At 28.5% G+C, this 16800-nt stretch overlaps 1 protein-coding gene across 1 annotated transcript in view; it reads right to left on the bottom strand.

Moving 5' to 3' along the window:
• The window catches only part of LOC107443403 (polyamine-transporting ATPase 13A3), a 68027-nt gene that overhangs the window by 38570 nt on the left and 12657 nt on the right, over positions 1 to 16800 (bottom strand). Inside the window, exons 2-4 of the mRNA XM_016057250.5 lie at positions 9423 to 9678; positions 4678 to 4845; positions 2830 to 2969 (exon numbers count right to left, since the gene is read on the bottom strand). Coding sequence (XP_015912736.3) covers positions 2830 to 2969; positions 4678 to 4845; positions 9423 to 9476 — 362 coding nt within the window. The 5' untranslated portion in view covers positions 9477 to 9678. The remainder of the gene's footprint in view (positions 1 to 2829; positions 2970 to 4677; positions 4846 to 9422; positions 9679 to 16800) is intronic.

Below are 16800 nucleotides of genomic sequence, written 5' to 3'. Positions count from 1 at the left end.
CATACTACGATTAACGAGAAAACCCTCAGCCACAACAGATCAAACCTGCTCTTTTCTGCTCCTACACTTCGGTTGTTTAGATGGCTATCCGAATCGAACTCGCGATCTCCAACCCCCCACCAGTGGGACCCCCAAAGCGGTTTCTTAACCGGCTGCGTTCCCTGCTCTCTTTTATTTAATAAACATCAAAAACTTTAAATACAATATAAGATTTTAAAAGCTTTTTTTTTAGAAATATAACAATGCTCTTCAAGCAATATCAGTTGCTTAGTCAGTGAATTCCTTTAGCCATCTTTAGGTTTTAAATATTTGGAGATCTTTATTTCATTAAAGAAATCCAACCAATTATGCATTAAGTACTTTCAGACATGATTTGAATAAACATTTATTAATTCTTTTCTTAAACAAATATAACTCTGCATTTTTTTTCGTTTCTATTATTTTAATTTTGATTTATATCTTCTGGGGAAAATTATGAATGTTAAACAAGATCTTCAGCTCTTCTATGATGATCGAATTCAGACCTAATTAAAATCTGATTTATGATGCATCGTTGGTTATTTTTGTAGTTAGTTAAGGTTTCTGAGACAATTTTTTCCGTTTCTACCATTTTAATTTTGATTTGTATCTTCTGGGGAAAATTATGAATGTTAAACAAGATCTTCAGTTTCTGATGATCGAATTCAGATCAAATTGAAATCTGATTTATGATACATGGCTATTTTTGTAGTTTGTTAAGGTTTCTGAGGTAATTGCTATATCATCGATTCAAAGATTGGCTAGTTTTTTTTTCTTCATACAAACCGAAACAGGTGGAGTGGGGATGGGATCGGTTAATAAATTTTATACTTGAACATTTTCGTTTTCTAGATTTCTTTTTTTTTTACTTAATAAGCTTTGACAATTGAAAATTATAGGAAAATAGAGTATTATAAAGTATGTTTTGAGAATAAAATTAATGTAATATTATTGAAAAGTACTCGATCCAAGAGTATTTTTGGGTCAAGCATTAGGACAAACTAGCCTTAGTAGAATGCTTTTTGATTACCGTAATCCTTATTTGCGTTGCACAAAGAAGAAAAACCCATGATCCGTTTACGAAACTTGGGATATTTTGCACCAGCACTGTGTTTGGTACTGGCAGAATACCAAATTCGTACCGATCGATACCTGGGATCCAAATCCTGGGGCTCTGGCCCACATTGTCTCCCAACAGTTTATTTGTGAAAATTCCTTAAAGATGATTGAGAGGTTTAATGAGTTCTTCCTCCTTTCAGTAGGGGAGAGTGGGGTCAATTGTAACAGGGTACGATTGTAACAGAGCAAAAATTTCGAGTGTCGGGTTCTAGATTTGGTTCCTAGGTGGTGCACAAGGTGTATTTAACAAATCTACATGTACACCCCTGATGGCAACCATTTTTATGTACTTTTGAAACAGTTACATCACAAAAGATATTTCCACGTCACGCAGTACTTTTTTTGGTATTAGAATATTTTATTGTAACAAAGTAATTTTGTTTAAACAAATAAAAATTAGTAACCGAATATGTAAGTGGACACCTTAATTAACATTTCAATAAAAAAAAGATTAGTTTTGCTAATTAACTGCATTGTTTTTAACAAATGAAGCTGAAATGGCGTCTTGGGGACAATTGTAACAATAAGTAAAGGGACGATTGTAACAGCTGAAAATAAATAATCTTACCTTTACAAGCCATTACTTAACTCTTTAAGAACCACCAATAGTTTCCTATAGCATTTATGTTATGTTGCATGTGCATTATTTTATTTGTCACCTTTCACAGCATAAATTGAAATTTTTAACCCCTTAAAGTTAAAAGTTTAACCCTTTAGGTCAATGCTCATTATTATTTTTACTCCTAAAATATAACTACTATTTTGATCAATAAAAAAATATATCACAACTATGATAATATGTATAATTAACTATGTTTTAGTTGAATTTATGAATTGTTACAATTGTGGGGACAATTGTAACAAGTGCACGACTGTCAAAAATTGTTAATAACTAATATAATAATATTTAAAATCAGTTATTTAATTTTTTTTCTAGTAGAGGATAGTCTACTTTACTCGTCTGTCAATTAATACTAATAATATATTGGATTTTTTGTTAGTTAAAAATAGTTAAGTAAAAAATGTTACAATTGACACCACTCTCCCCTACGAATGGAGTAGTTGAAAATGCAATTAATTGAGTAATTAAGAGCAGAATTATTAAATATCTAAATACATTAGTTTGTAAATTAATTATCAGGATGAACAAAGCAGCTGAAAATATAATGACTTGAGAAATTAAAAGCTGAATTATAAAACTTTTTAATATATTAGTCTATAATCTAGTTATCTGGTAGAACAGAGCAGCTGAAAACATAATTAAGTTCAAAAATTAAAAGCTGAATTATTAAACTTCTTAATATATTAGCCTATAAATTAGTTATCTGGTAGAACAAAGCAGCTGAAAATATAATTAAGTTAAATATTAAAAGCTGAATTATAAAACATCTTAATATACTAGTCTCTAAATTAGTTATCTGGTAGAACAAGGCAGCTGAAAACATAATTAAGTTCGAAAATTAAAAGCTGAAATATTAAACATCTTAATGTATTAGTCAATAAATTAGTTATATGGTAGAACAAAAAAGTAGCTGAAAATATAATTAAGCGAGAAGTTAATAACTCAATTTTTAAATATCTTAATTTGCTGGTTTATTAAAAAAATAACAGTTTGTAGTTTAGTTACCTAATTTTCAGTGCTACCTAAATTTATTTGAAACAAAAAAGAAAAATTAAAGATGTTTCACTAACCTTACTTTATAGAACTTGACCTGTTGTTGATCCCATATATATTTGATCTTTTTGTTGAAAAAGTAAGTGTATTGCTTTGAAGATAAGGTACTATCAGTGGGTCTTTCTACTTTCTCCACAAATTGTTGATTGTAGCAATCCTGCCAAAAAAAAACAGTATGCTGTTACAGTATTAAGCCAAAGAGAACACAAATGAGGTATGCTGTTACATAAAACCAATTACGCTCTGAGAAAATTTGGTTCATCTTTAATAAGGTATTAATTTGAACCATGCGTCTGTTTATCATGTGCTCAAATTTAATATGTACGATAATAAGGTTCAACTTGGAATCATATTAAGGTTTCAGAAAATTTTAACTTTATTTTAATTTCTTAACCCTCCAAAATTTTTCTCTGTTACGTATATTATTAACTAGATAATTTCCCTTTTTTTTTCTTTTCTTTTTTGTTGACTAGGACATTTCTCCCCCTGCTCACTCCCCACACCAACCCTTTTGGTGATCTTTCATTCATTTTTTTCTTTTCGATATTTTGCTTAAATCATTTCGTTTATAAAATCAATTATTGTTATAATTTTATGTCAGAACATTTTGTTATTATGTTAATCATAACAAAATGAGCGATTGCTTAGATTTCAAAAATAATCAGCTGTACTTGAAAAAAAATATTTACTCTTAAAAATACGGAATGTGCACGCAATAAGAAGTCAAATAGGAGATATAATATTACTTATTAGCAATTTAAAATGATAACCTCTTTCGACAATATAATCACTATTTATTCGCATTTGCGTAACATGAAGAACAATACCACACAAACCTCCCACAGTTAGCTTGACGGGAAGGGGGCTCTAACCCATGATCCGTCAACCACTGAGAATGTTTTACGTCAGTACTGTGGTCATTACAAACCGGATGTAGAATTCGTATTAACTAGCTAATGGTGGGATTAGAATTAGCAGAGAATTATTTTTTTATTCAATTATAGCCCAATTGTACCCCCCCCCCTTTTTAATTTCATCAAACTCTTTGTATATTTCACTACAACGAACATACATTCGAAACTCCAAGTTTTTTTAAGTCTTAGAGATTTTGCACAGCAAAACAAATATAGATAAAAGCAAAAAAGTGAGAGAAAAAATTCATAAAAATGCACTTAATTACAATAACTTTTGGTCAAATTGGAATTTCAAAAAGAAGTACGTGTTTATCTCAAAAACATAACTGGCCTTTTCAGCACGTTAAACTTCAACTTTACAGTTGCATTTCTGCCGCTTGTACTTTTTAACAGACATTAACTGTAACGGACCGCGCGGTACTTTTTTACCGTACATTTTTACCGTAAAATTTTATTTCGTATATTTTACAGTAATGATTACTTAACTACAAAAAGATTCAGTGATTGTACAATAAATATTACTTTCGAAATTACGGTGAATCAGATTTTTTGTTCTGTAAAATTGTACGGTAAAAAGGAAACGGCACCCTACTTGCTGGCACAATTTTATAGTAATTTGATCGAGAATTCTTCACAGTGACTTAATAAGCATAATAATAAGATTTAATAAGTACTAAAATAAAATACTAAAAAGTATAACTATAAGTGAGTGAAATACTAATAAAAACATTAGCTTATGTCATTAAAAAGTGACATAAGTTTACATAATCTTAATTCTTTCTCTCCAGTCAATCATGCAATTGTTTACATTTCTAATGTTAAGTCTTAAACAAAATGTAAAAAGTAGCATAAAAATACTTAAACTTCTTGAAGCCCAACTTCATAATCTTTAGAAATAATGAGGGAATTAAATTGAAATGCAATAATATAATTATCAACAGCAATTCTTACTATAAGTAAAACTTTTTCAGCAGTGGCCAAAGAGCATCTTTTATGGGTAAATTTCATAAAAATACGCCGCCTCCAAGACAGTACTGCTAATAGAAGACCACAGGACAGAATCACGCCAATCCATGTTAAAATAATTTTTGGATAAGACCGTCTGAAGCCGCGTATTATCTGAAACAAAAAAGAATTCTACATGAAAAAACAGCCTTATATAATATTATAATCAAGTGCATTCCGTTATAATGGAATTAGTACGCTACTGTTGATTTTTTTTCATTATTCTTTAGGCGCTTAACACTGCTTAAATGCATTGGATTAAAAACTCTAGATAGAATATACATAAAATAAAAAATTTATGGACGTCTGCAAGAAATTCTATGATTGGCCCTGTATATCCTGCACCAGAGTTATTTTAACACTTAAAAAAAGTGTACTCAAAACTAAAAAGAATATGGTAAAATATACAGTGTACCTAAGCTTGGTAATTTTAACCGAAGTGCTTTGGAAACATGATTTTGATAAAATTAACAACAAAACGTTGTTAAATAATATGTGATGAAATTTGGTATAAGTGATAAAATTTGATAACTTTATCACCTTACCTAAGGGAAGGGCATAAAAACCATTTAATCGGTGAAATTATCATTTCAATTTTGCAATTTATAATAAGTAAGTGATAATAAGAACTATAATTCTCAAAACCAGAATTTCTGTTTGACAGTTATGATATGAACGAAAAAATTACCATATGAAGGGCTTAAATACCGTACTTTTTGTTTTTATTAACCAATTTTTTATATTACCATGCGGTAATTTTAACAGAATTTTTTTCGGTGTGAAAGCTGTAGATATCAATTCTAAGATGAATTTATTATGAATCTTAATCGTATTCTATCGTATTCTATACAGAACAATGTTTAGTTTTTTAATTAGTAATTCCCCTTCATAAGCTTTAAACTTCAGTGATTTATTAATTTATATGTATAAACTTCAACTAAGAATTACGTATGAATCTAAGAAGTTATTTAAATGTAAAAAAAACTTAATTTGATTTAAATAAATATTGTGCAATTATTTGGTAAATGCTAAGGAATTGTAAAAAACAGAGTCTGATTTTACCGATAGATTTACACGGGTTTCTTTCTAAGACTATTTAAATGGCTTCCTTAATAAAAAGACAGTCAAACAGTCTTGGAAGTATTTTTCATTTGCATTGATCTAAATATTGATTCCTGAGACGTTCGCAAATTGTAAAGAAACGAGACAAATTATCTTATAATTTTTTTTCAAGAAATTTTTATGCAATTTCGAGGTTCTTGATGAAAGAGCAAATGAAGTTTTAACTATTGTAAGAACAGTTAGGAGTCGTTTTTACAAATTTGCTTCTCAAAACACACAATTTTTTAAATATAAATAATTTTTACTTACGTCTTTTTGTTAAATGATGACATAAACTTTTTATTTTAACTTTAATTTTTATCGATAAATCAGTCAAACTAGATTTTTTTTTATTTTCAAATTTGGGGTGAAAACTTGTATTTTCTGACATTTAATATTTTCTACATAGTTTGAGTTTTCGAAGGAAAATCAGTTAAATACCAAGTCTTATTTTTCATTTAATTTTTTTACACTTAACATTTTGCGCCATTAAACCTGTATAACTTTTCGACATCAAATTTTTCTATAACTTTTATTGTGAAAAAGGCTACTACTTTTTAAATTTAGGATCCAGTTTTCTCCAGAAAAAAAAATCAAGTAACAAGTTGTTGTTTTTTTTTTTTTTTTCAAATTTGTTCCATGAAGCCTACATTTTTTGATATTAAGCAATTTTATAAATTTCGTATTTTACAAAGAAGTTGAACACTTCAAATATGTCTTTAATTTTATCAAAAAAATTAGTCTACTTATTTTTTTTTATTTACAGTTAGGATTACGATCAATTCTGTTTGAGTTTTGTTATTTTTAATTTTTTGTGGAAATGGTCTACCTGTAATTGGGCAAGCAATTGTAACGAATACTTAAGGTCGTCAGAAACAATTAAAGAAATTAATTCCATATCTATTCTAGCGAAATTTTGTTACATACTTTGAATTTAGAGCAATCAAATATCGAGTTTTTTTTCTAAAAACAGGTTCTAAATGTTTTAAATTACAATTGAAATCTAGAAAATTTCCTTTAAAACAATTGCACGTTGAACTATTACGTTATTCGTTTTGAATATAGATTTTTTTTAAAATTCATTTTAAGGTTTTAGATGTGATTACAAATATCTAAAAGAAAAGTAAAGGCTGTTACAGAAAAGAGTATAAAAGTAAGAAATTGCTATTAAAGAAGAAAGAACATTTTAGAAATTAGCTTATTTTTACTACGAAGTGTATGCTTATATCTAGAACTGTAGTTTTAATGTCTAGAAGAAGAATCTACGAAGAGTAGTTTTAATGTCTAGAAGAAGAATCTACGAAGAGTAGTTTTAATGTCTAGGAGAAGGGAAAAACAGAAAACGAAGAAAAACAGAAAACAGAAAACAGAAAACGAAGATAAACATTTTAGAAATTAATTTGACTTATTTTCACTACGAAGTGTATGTTATTTTTATCATAAATATTTCTGCAAAATTTATTGTTGAAAGATAAATTTACAAGTTTAGGACATTTTATTATTTTTTTTGCCTCAACTGTGACAATAAAAATCGATTTTAGTCACTGCGATGCCTGAATGCATACAATGCTTCAAAAGTCATAGATCTTTCGTTGTTCGAATTTGAGTCTCAAATTCTGACAATAATGCATTTATGTAATTTTTTTCTTTCTGGTAAGCAAGTAAAAGAATTAAAATTATTTATATTATCTATTTTTATTTTTATCTAATAATTATTTACGGTATTCCAATCATATTATTAGGTTTCTGTTTAGTAGTTTTTCAGTAACTTGGCACATGCATACAGAAAACTTTCATTTTAACTATAAAAAAAAAAAAAAAATTCTTGACTCATGCATACGAGAGTATTAATTATTAAAAGTGGATATTCTTTCAAAATGAAAGGATATAGATGCAAAAATCAGAACAGCAGAGATTTAAAAAGATTAAAAAATGAGTAGTCAAAACTACGTAGATTTATTTATTTTTCAAAAATTGCACAGGAACAAAACGCTTCAAAATTGAAAATTACGAACAGCATTTGGGACTAAAATAGGCTAACCAAACTTACCTATTTTTACAAATCATAAAGATTTTTTATTAAAAGAATATAAGTTTCAACAACGATACTGTGACATAATGCTGCTAAACAGTTTCTTTTTCGACGCAATTATCATGTCAAAAATATTAAATACTTTAAAACATTTTTTTCTCAAATTCAAAAATTTAAATGTTTTGTTGTTTTCGTTAAAAATATTCTCTGACCTTAGAATTGAAGAGAAAAATTTATATGAATTGAAATCTCAAAATTGCGTTAATTAAGAAACTCTCTTTGTAATGATATATTTCAGTGAGGTCATAGAAAAAAATTCTAATTTCTACTTAATCAATTCCAATTATTATTTTTAAACACGTATATTTTGCAAGTCAATGAGAAAAAAATTACCATTTCAAATGGTAAATAAATGTAAACTGAAAAAAAAGGTTATTTATTTGAACTACATTGCATATTGGTACTACTATTTACTTAGCTATTTTTTAACAAGTAAAAAAGTGCTTAAAATTTTAACTTTATTTATTGTGAAATAGTCAAAACATTACAACTGAAGATACATTGACAAAATTAAAAAATAATCTTAAACATTTTACGTATATGTGTGAAACTTCACATAGGCATATGTAACTGAATTTTTATACCTTTTACTTTTCAAAAATTTAACACCTATTTATTAATCTGGCATACATTGATAATGTTTTAATTTCTAATGATTTGAAGGACTAGGAGAAATGTTTTTACGCATTAGTGATTATAGACCAAAGTGGAAGCATAATATTAATAAGAGTAATAGTAATTTTGAATTTCGATACGCTTTCTAAATCAAAGTTTAAAGTAAAAGTCTAAAAAATTAGCTTTTATCCGCACAAATTGCGTCATTTCTCTAAATTAAAAAGAAAATGGACAAATAATTATTATTTCATTTTTAATCATTGCAATCCTTGTTGTCACCGATCAAGATATATAATGCCAATTGTCGAAAAAAGTTTTTTTTTATCTGACATGTGCCATATAATATTTTTTAACACTAGAAAGACTGAAATAACTATATAGCCCAAAAGCAATCAAAATGACTGCATTGTGAAAGAATAACTAATGTATAAAAAAAATTGCTTAAAATTAATTTTTAATATTTTTGATATTATTTTCAGTCATATAACAAGTTATTAGTAAATATCAACAATAAAAATAATTATAAAAGTCACAAAATTCTAAGAAATTGTGTCATTTTATACATCAATGTTTTTCTAATGGAAGTTAAACAGCAGTCAAAATGACTTCCTTGGGCAATCTCACGTTAAAGAAACGGCATTTCCTGTTTATTGTTCTCCATTAAATGTAAAATTTTTATTATTCATTATTATATAATAAAATTCACGAGAAAAGGTTCCAAAATAATCAATAAAATGAACTCCATGCTAAAATATAAAAAAAGTTAAAACCAGTGATAATTAATCTATTTTCAAGATCTTACGTAATTCAAAATATTGAAAAAAATCTCAAGTAATTTATACACTTCAGAAATACCATCACAAAGAAAAGAATTCGAACATACCATTTCATCGTCCGTGCCTATGTTGACCCTGTCGTCTTCCTCCCAGCTTCCCATAGTTCTCAGATGGAGTTTCAGAACACTTAAAAATGTTCAAATTCGAACCAAGTAAATTAAGGTTCGAAAAAAAATAATTTTATATGTAAATATTGAGCACCTAAGTCAGCTACATCCTTCGAACTCAGCGTCGATTACAGAGAAATCAAACACAGGAAACCAACTCTTTTATCCATGTACGTCGTGGCCTCCGAATTCCTAACTGTACAGAAAAATCAAGAATCAGTCATATTGTGCATTACAAACATATGTACAAACAGCAAATGTTGCAGACAGATCGTTCGTAAAATCCACAAAAAGGAATCAATAGATATGAGCTATTCTTTAACTCAAAGATTCAGAAATTGTAATTTTAATTAGATTGAGAGCTCAACAATTGAAGGATGACGCGAATACAAACTGATACGTCCGTCTCGCTTTCAGAGAACCGTGAATGGTCAGTTAATTAAAAACGGAGTATACTAAAAGCTGCATATCAGAAAGAGATTCATTAAAGAAGGATGTGACCGTGATTTATGATTTATGAATTGATACACATTTGTATGAATCTTTACCGAATAAAGGCATTAGCTTCACACCTGGAATACCTTTTGATTTAATACTCTGCTTTGCATCATTGCACTGCATTACGGTAGCATGAAAAAAAATAACACGATATTCAAGATTAACTTTCTTTAGTAATCTTAACAAATAAAAATTTCAAACCATTTGCAGCGAAACTCAATATTGTCTAGCGCACTTAAAGATAAAAACTATCGTCTAAACTTCCAGAATCTGATAAAATTTGAGGCGTTTACAGTTCTATGGGAACACAAAATAGCTCGGTAAATTTTATCGATGTGCTTTGGTAATGAATTTAGTAAATTAACAAAAAAATTTAGTTTATAATAGGTGATGAAATTTGGTAAATCTGGTAAAATTTGGTAAAATTATCATGATGCTTTAGAGCATGGCATAAGGAGCCATTTATTTGGCCAAATTTACTTTTCAGTTTTGTATTTTTTACTAAATGTGTGATAATAGGAGCTATGATTTTGAAAACTAGAATTTCCAGTAAACCAGCATTATAAAAATGTAGTTTTATAATAGGTGACAAAATTTGGTAAATCTGGGAAAATTTGGTAAAATTATCATGATACTTTAGAGCATGGCATAAAGAGCCATTTATTCGGCCAAATTTACTTTTCAGTTTTGTATTTTTTACTAAATGTGTAATAATAGGAACTATAATTTCGAAAACTAGAATTTCCAGTTAAGCAGTATTATAAAAATGTAGTTTCTCAATAGGGATAAAATTTGGTAAATCTGGTAAAATTTGGTAAAATTATCCTGATGGCCAAATTTACTCCTCAGTTTCGTATTTTTTACTAAATGTGTGATAATAGTAGCTATAATTTTGAAAAATAGAATTTCCAGTTAACCAGTATTATAAAAATGTAGCTTTATGATAGGTGATAAAATTTAGTAAAATTATCATGATACTTTAGAGCATGGCATAAGGGGCTATTTATTCGGTCAAATTTACTTTTCAGTTTTTTATATTTTACTAAATGCGTGATAATAAGAACTATAATTTTGAAAACTAGAATTTCCAATAAGCCGTTACCATATGTACAGAGAAATTAGTAAATGAAAAGATTAAATAGCTTATATTTTGGTTTTTATTACCAAAATTAAGTTTTCTTTTTTAACAGAAATGTCATTAGCTTACAGTATGGTAATTTTATACGAATTTTTTCTCCGTGTGGAGTAAAATGGGTAGAAAAACTGCTAATATTTTTTTAAAACTTGTTAGTTTTACTCAGTATTTTTATAATGTGTCACATAATTCATTAATGAAAAATTATTTATTTTAACTAATTGCGGCTCACATCATTATTTCTCCGTGTGGAGTAAAATGGGTAGAAAAACTGTTAATAATTTTTTTAAACTTGTTAGTTTTACTCAGTATTTTTATAATGTGTCACATAATTCATTAATGAAAAATTATTTATTTTAACTAATTGCGGCTCACATCATTATTTGAAGTTAGTTATTTTTTCAATAAGATATTAAATAGTAGCACAATCGATTGACTGTTTAAACTACGCTTTCTCCAATAGTGTCTTAGACGGAGCCCACTTTTAATGAATTTCCTTTCTGCGTAAAATTTGGGGGTAAGGGATCCGGCAGGGGGGTGCAAGAGGGTGCATTTGCACCCCCTGGCTTTTTTTAAAAAAAAAAAAACAATTAAAGTGATACAGAAAAACAATTTTATTATAAATTTTTTTATTACAAATATTTTTATTCAAAAACAAATAATTAAATAATTGATTCATAAAAATTAAAAAATTGCTTAATCAAACATGAATTGTAATCGTCTTGTTTGCTGTCCAAATCTGTTCATAATTTTTTTAATGAATTCTGAATCATCTTTGATTCTTTTCTTATGCACACTGAGCATGCTCAAACTTGGCAGATATCTAAGCTATATTTCTAAATTTCATTTAATAAAATATAAATAATATTATATTTTCTATTAGTTATTTAGTTTCACAAAGGTGTATAACACAAACTGACTTCTCACAACTGTAAAACTTCATCAACACAATAAATACCAATGTTAAGCGTGCACAAAAACGTTAGTATACGAAGCTACTGTTTGTAGTTATTTGTGTTTCAAAGTCAGTTGCTATGCCAGCGCCATCAGTACAGTTTCTCGTGGCAAAATTTGCAAATACAAGAAATTCGTACTTTTTTTAAAAATATCTTGTTAACAATGACGAAATGTATCTTGAAAAAAATTAACAGATGAAAGTATATGTAATAACAAAGCAAAATGCAATAACAGAAAATGTTTTAAAAAAATTTGGGGGGGAGGGTAGTTTGTTAGAGGGTTGCACCCTTTTTTATATTATTCTGCCGGCGCCCTTGTCTGGGGGAGCTGTTAACGTGCAAATGTGGGGTAGAGACTGCGTGTTTTCTACCAAAAGCTGTTCTTCGATCTCAATTGCGGTAGTGTATCATGCGTATGCACTAATATTGTTAAAGTATCATAATTAAAGAAATTTGCCAAACATTTTCCAATAGCTAATTAGTGTAGCTCTAGTGTGACGTTAACAATCAAATAAGAAGCTTATAACCCTTTGATGCAGGTGGGACACAGGTATCCCTTTCATATAATTTTTTTGCAGACGCACTTATTACAAGTAAAATTATATTTTGGTGTTTTTTAATTATAAAAAAAGCAGTAAAATAGTTACTATAAAAAATCTGCTTCGGTGAATTATATTTGCATTAAAATATAAATTCCAAAAAAGTAATTTGAAAAAACAATTTTTCATTCATATTGAAAAAAAATTATGAATAATTGATTTTGCAATTTAAAAAAAATTCGATGACAAGTAATTGTTTCTCTCAGATGTATATAACTGCAAATGAGTGCAAATGTGAAAATTTTAAGTTTGGAAGTGAGCCTTGTTAGGAAGATTTTACCTTTAACCCAAAAAAAAGGTATCGTATGCTGTATTTCATAACCATAAATTTCTAAAATGCTAAATACAATAATTTTCACTTATTTTAACTTAATTGAATACAAAATAATGAAGAAAGTATGAAAAATATGTTTAATGAAATTTCTCCATCCAAGGTTTGAATAGTACGGATGATGTTGATATAGTCGTATTGTCATCGCACTTACAGCAAAAAGTTTTAATAGATTAGCTATCATTGGGAATGAAGTTTAAATTTTCAACATTAAGACATCTGAGTGGGTGTATTTATAGCGATGTTTCTCAACTAGATTATCCCTGATGCTTTACGAATTCCTTGCTTTATAAGTTATGATTGATGTTTCAAAGTTATGGTGTTGAGCATCAAGATTCATGCATACTTTATATGGATTAAAACTGTTAAAAAATGTCTACTCCATAAAGTTTGCGTGCTTTATAACAGTCGTTGAACAGCTGACCCAATTTTATGGGTTTACGAGTACTAATGTTCAACTCCGTAGCCTTGTAATTTTGAACCCAATCCAGAAGACAAGGGAACTCCTGGATCAAGTATTGGGTGAAATTTACTTTCGTGGAGGACTTTTTGATGGAGCTAACCCGCATTTGAATTACATGGAGAGGAAGACCACGAGAACCTCCCAAGGTTAGCCTGACGGCAAGGGGACTCTAACCCATGATCCGTCTATCACTGAGGATATTTCACGTCAGCACTGTGGTCGGTGCAAGCCGGATGCGGAATTCGTATCGACTGGGATTCGAACCCGGTTCACCTCATTGGAAAGCGAACGCTCTATCCCCTGAGCCATCGCTGCTCAAGTTTGTGTGTTTGATTGAAATCTTGTTTTGAGTGTTCGAAACATGTCGATTTTTTCCACTGTAGTTTCTTAAGCTAATGAAGTATTTCAGTAGACAAGCATAAATTTATACGCTTGGAAGATATATATTTAAAAATGAATTTGTTACACAGGGTGATTCTAAAATGATGGGCAAAATTTTAGGAAGTGATGGTACACACCCAAGTAAGCAATTGTTATCAAAGAATGCATGGTCGAAAACAAAACGCTAAGGTGCTGGCGCATTTGGAAAGTTGATTGATGCAAACGTGAAAGCTCCATTCCTGTTGCGAGTTTTACTGCGCTGCGTTACTTGTCGCCAAGCCTTTGGCCGCTGCAGGGAAAGTTAGTGATATGCCCTATCTTTTCTTCGCCATTGTACTGCGTGCATAGCCGCTGCCGGCCACTGTTTTAAACACTTATTGTAATTACATGCCATTAAACTTGCTTTTATAACTTAACTTCATCGTTCTTTGTGTGTTTTTGCCTCATGTAAGAACATAAACTTTGACATCCTCTAGCGGTTTTGCGTTTCGTTTTCGACCACGCATTCTTTGATAAAAATTGTTTGCTTGGGTGTGTACTATCACTTCCTAAAATTTTACCCATCTTTTAAGAATCACCCTGTATTTATTATAATGACTTTATATGAACTCGTTTATCAGCTTTGCCATTACGCTTCATACTAACTTATAGGATTATCTTTATTACATTACTTATATCAACTTATATAACTGAAGCGCATTATCTTTCTATTATTATCGCTATTAAATCTTTTCTGGATAATTTAGAGAGTAATTTGAATACATTGCGTATCTTCCGAATAGGAATTGCGTTTTTATATTACTAGTGTATATTACGAGTGTATTATATTATAGAGTGAAAATTCACGACCGTAAAAAAAATTCTTATTTTTTTTAATCCATTATAAAAATTTTGAAAATGAAAAAGAATAGTTTGGGGGAATAAACTATTTCTAAACTAAATTATCTATCTTATATAAAATAATTTTAATTAGGAATTTTATAATTAACATATAAAGTAACTTTAAATGAATGTAACTCACAAAGAATGTAACTGTATTTTGATGCAAATTGTAAATCGACATTTGCAGAAATATTCTAATTATCTTATTAAATTCTTCATTGCTCTTAAACTATAAGCCTATTACAAAATATAAAGGTATTAGTTTAAAAGAACAAAAAGATTAAATTATTTAAGCTTTGTTTGCTTAATTCATTGCCTATTTTCAAAGATTTTTTGAATGAATTAATCAATTATTCTTGGATAAAAATAGTAAGTAATATGGAATAAACATTGAGTATTTTCGATTTTTTAGACGCAAAATACATGAATTAACTTCTCTAAAAAATGCATTAGTCAGGGAGCTGACCTCACATCAAAAAGGTTCTCGGTTCTAATCTTTCATTCTCTGTACTATCTGTCCTTACTGTGGGAGCAACGGTGGCCCACTTAATATGGTGCCCCTGAAAGAGTGGCTAACAAATTTGCCCTACTCAAACCTGAATGACGAGGGTCAATCATGTGGGCATTTGGAAAAAAAATTTTAAAAGATTTATTTATTTTTTCATTTGTAACAGAAACATTTTAAATGCAAAAAATAGCACATTAAATGCATAAAAATAATGATCTAGTTGGAAGTTTTCGAGGTATTTTGTATCTCACATTTAACGCAAACATATTAAATGTAATCTCATAATAAATTAAATGTAGATTAAATGTACAATCAAATCAGTTTTCAAGCTGAAAAATGATTATTTAATTAGACATTTATTTATCGACCCTCATAAAATTATTTAATTAATTATTTGCTACGTTGTTTAAATTCGTTTTTTTTTTTTTTAAATATTTATTAGTTTTGTTTTTTAGCAATATTTTTGAAAAGAAAAGTTGATTTTGGTGAAATAATTTTTCAAAAGGAGTAAAGAACATTTACTAAAATAAAGGAGTTGATTTCTATTAGAATTGTTCTTAAAAACTAAAGAAGATTCAAAAAGTTTAAAGAAATTAATGATTCTCAAAATTAAAATGTATCTATACATTTTTAAAGATAATCAGTTTAGATCTAAGTCGAAACGCCTCATTTATACATGCGAAATAAAATGCACAATTCTTTTTAAGAACATTTATTTCACATGATATACTTCCATAACATCCGTAAAATCTTTTCCACATTTTTCTCTATCAGAAATTATCTTAAATAAACACATTTATTTAAATAGCATACACTATAAACATCATTAAACATCTTGTCGTTTTATGTTTACTAACTATCTCCTAACGGGCGTTGAAAATAAAGAAATGTTGAAACACCAATTAAGGTTTCATCGCTCTATTGAAGTCCTAGGCAGACGTTTAAAAGAAGACCTCTTATCTTTCGAGTTAGAGAACAAGGTTTGTTGCCTCTTCGATGTAGAATCCTCTATAATGTCAAAAGATCATTTTCTCGCAGACAAGTAACAGTTCTAAGTTCGAAATTTCGCCATAAAATATATTTTTGACATATGCTCATAGTAGGGTTATCAATTTTTTAGTTCTTTTTTAAAAAACATTTCTTAGAACACGCGATAAGAAAATTGTTAGAGGGAGTTTATTCTTTTAAATGAAACTGAGAAAGTTAAATTATAAGCAGCTAACCAACGGACACCTTTATATCGAATTTCGTATTTATTTTTTCCGCGCATTTTTTTGTCAATCCTTTCTTAAAAAGTTCAACTCCGATATTAATCAGGGGGAACAAAATTTCTGTTTCAAATTTTTGAAGGATCTCAAGTTTCAAAAGAAGTGCTGATATTCACACGTAGAAAACATTTGGTTCCATCAACTTTCTTTCTTATTTGTTTATCGTCCTCGGTTTTGTAAAATTGAAAATTCGGTGTATATATATATATATATATATATATATATATATATATATATATATATATATATATATATATATATATATATATATATATATATATATATATATATATATAT

This window comes from Parasteatoda tepidariorum, chromosome 1 (genome assembly GCF_982258835.1).
Source record: "Parasteatoda tepidariorum strain Cologne lab strain chromosome 1, Ptep-v5.0, whole genome shotgun sequence".
Lineage (NCBI taxonomy): Eukaryota > Metazoa > Arthropoda > Arachnida > Araneae > Theridiidae > Parasteatoda > Parasteatoda tepidariorum.
Note: the sequence above shows the minus strand (reverse complement) of the source record. Positions and strands in the feature narration are given on the sequence as shown.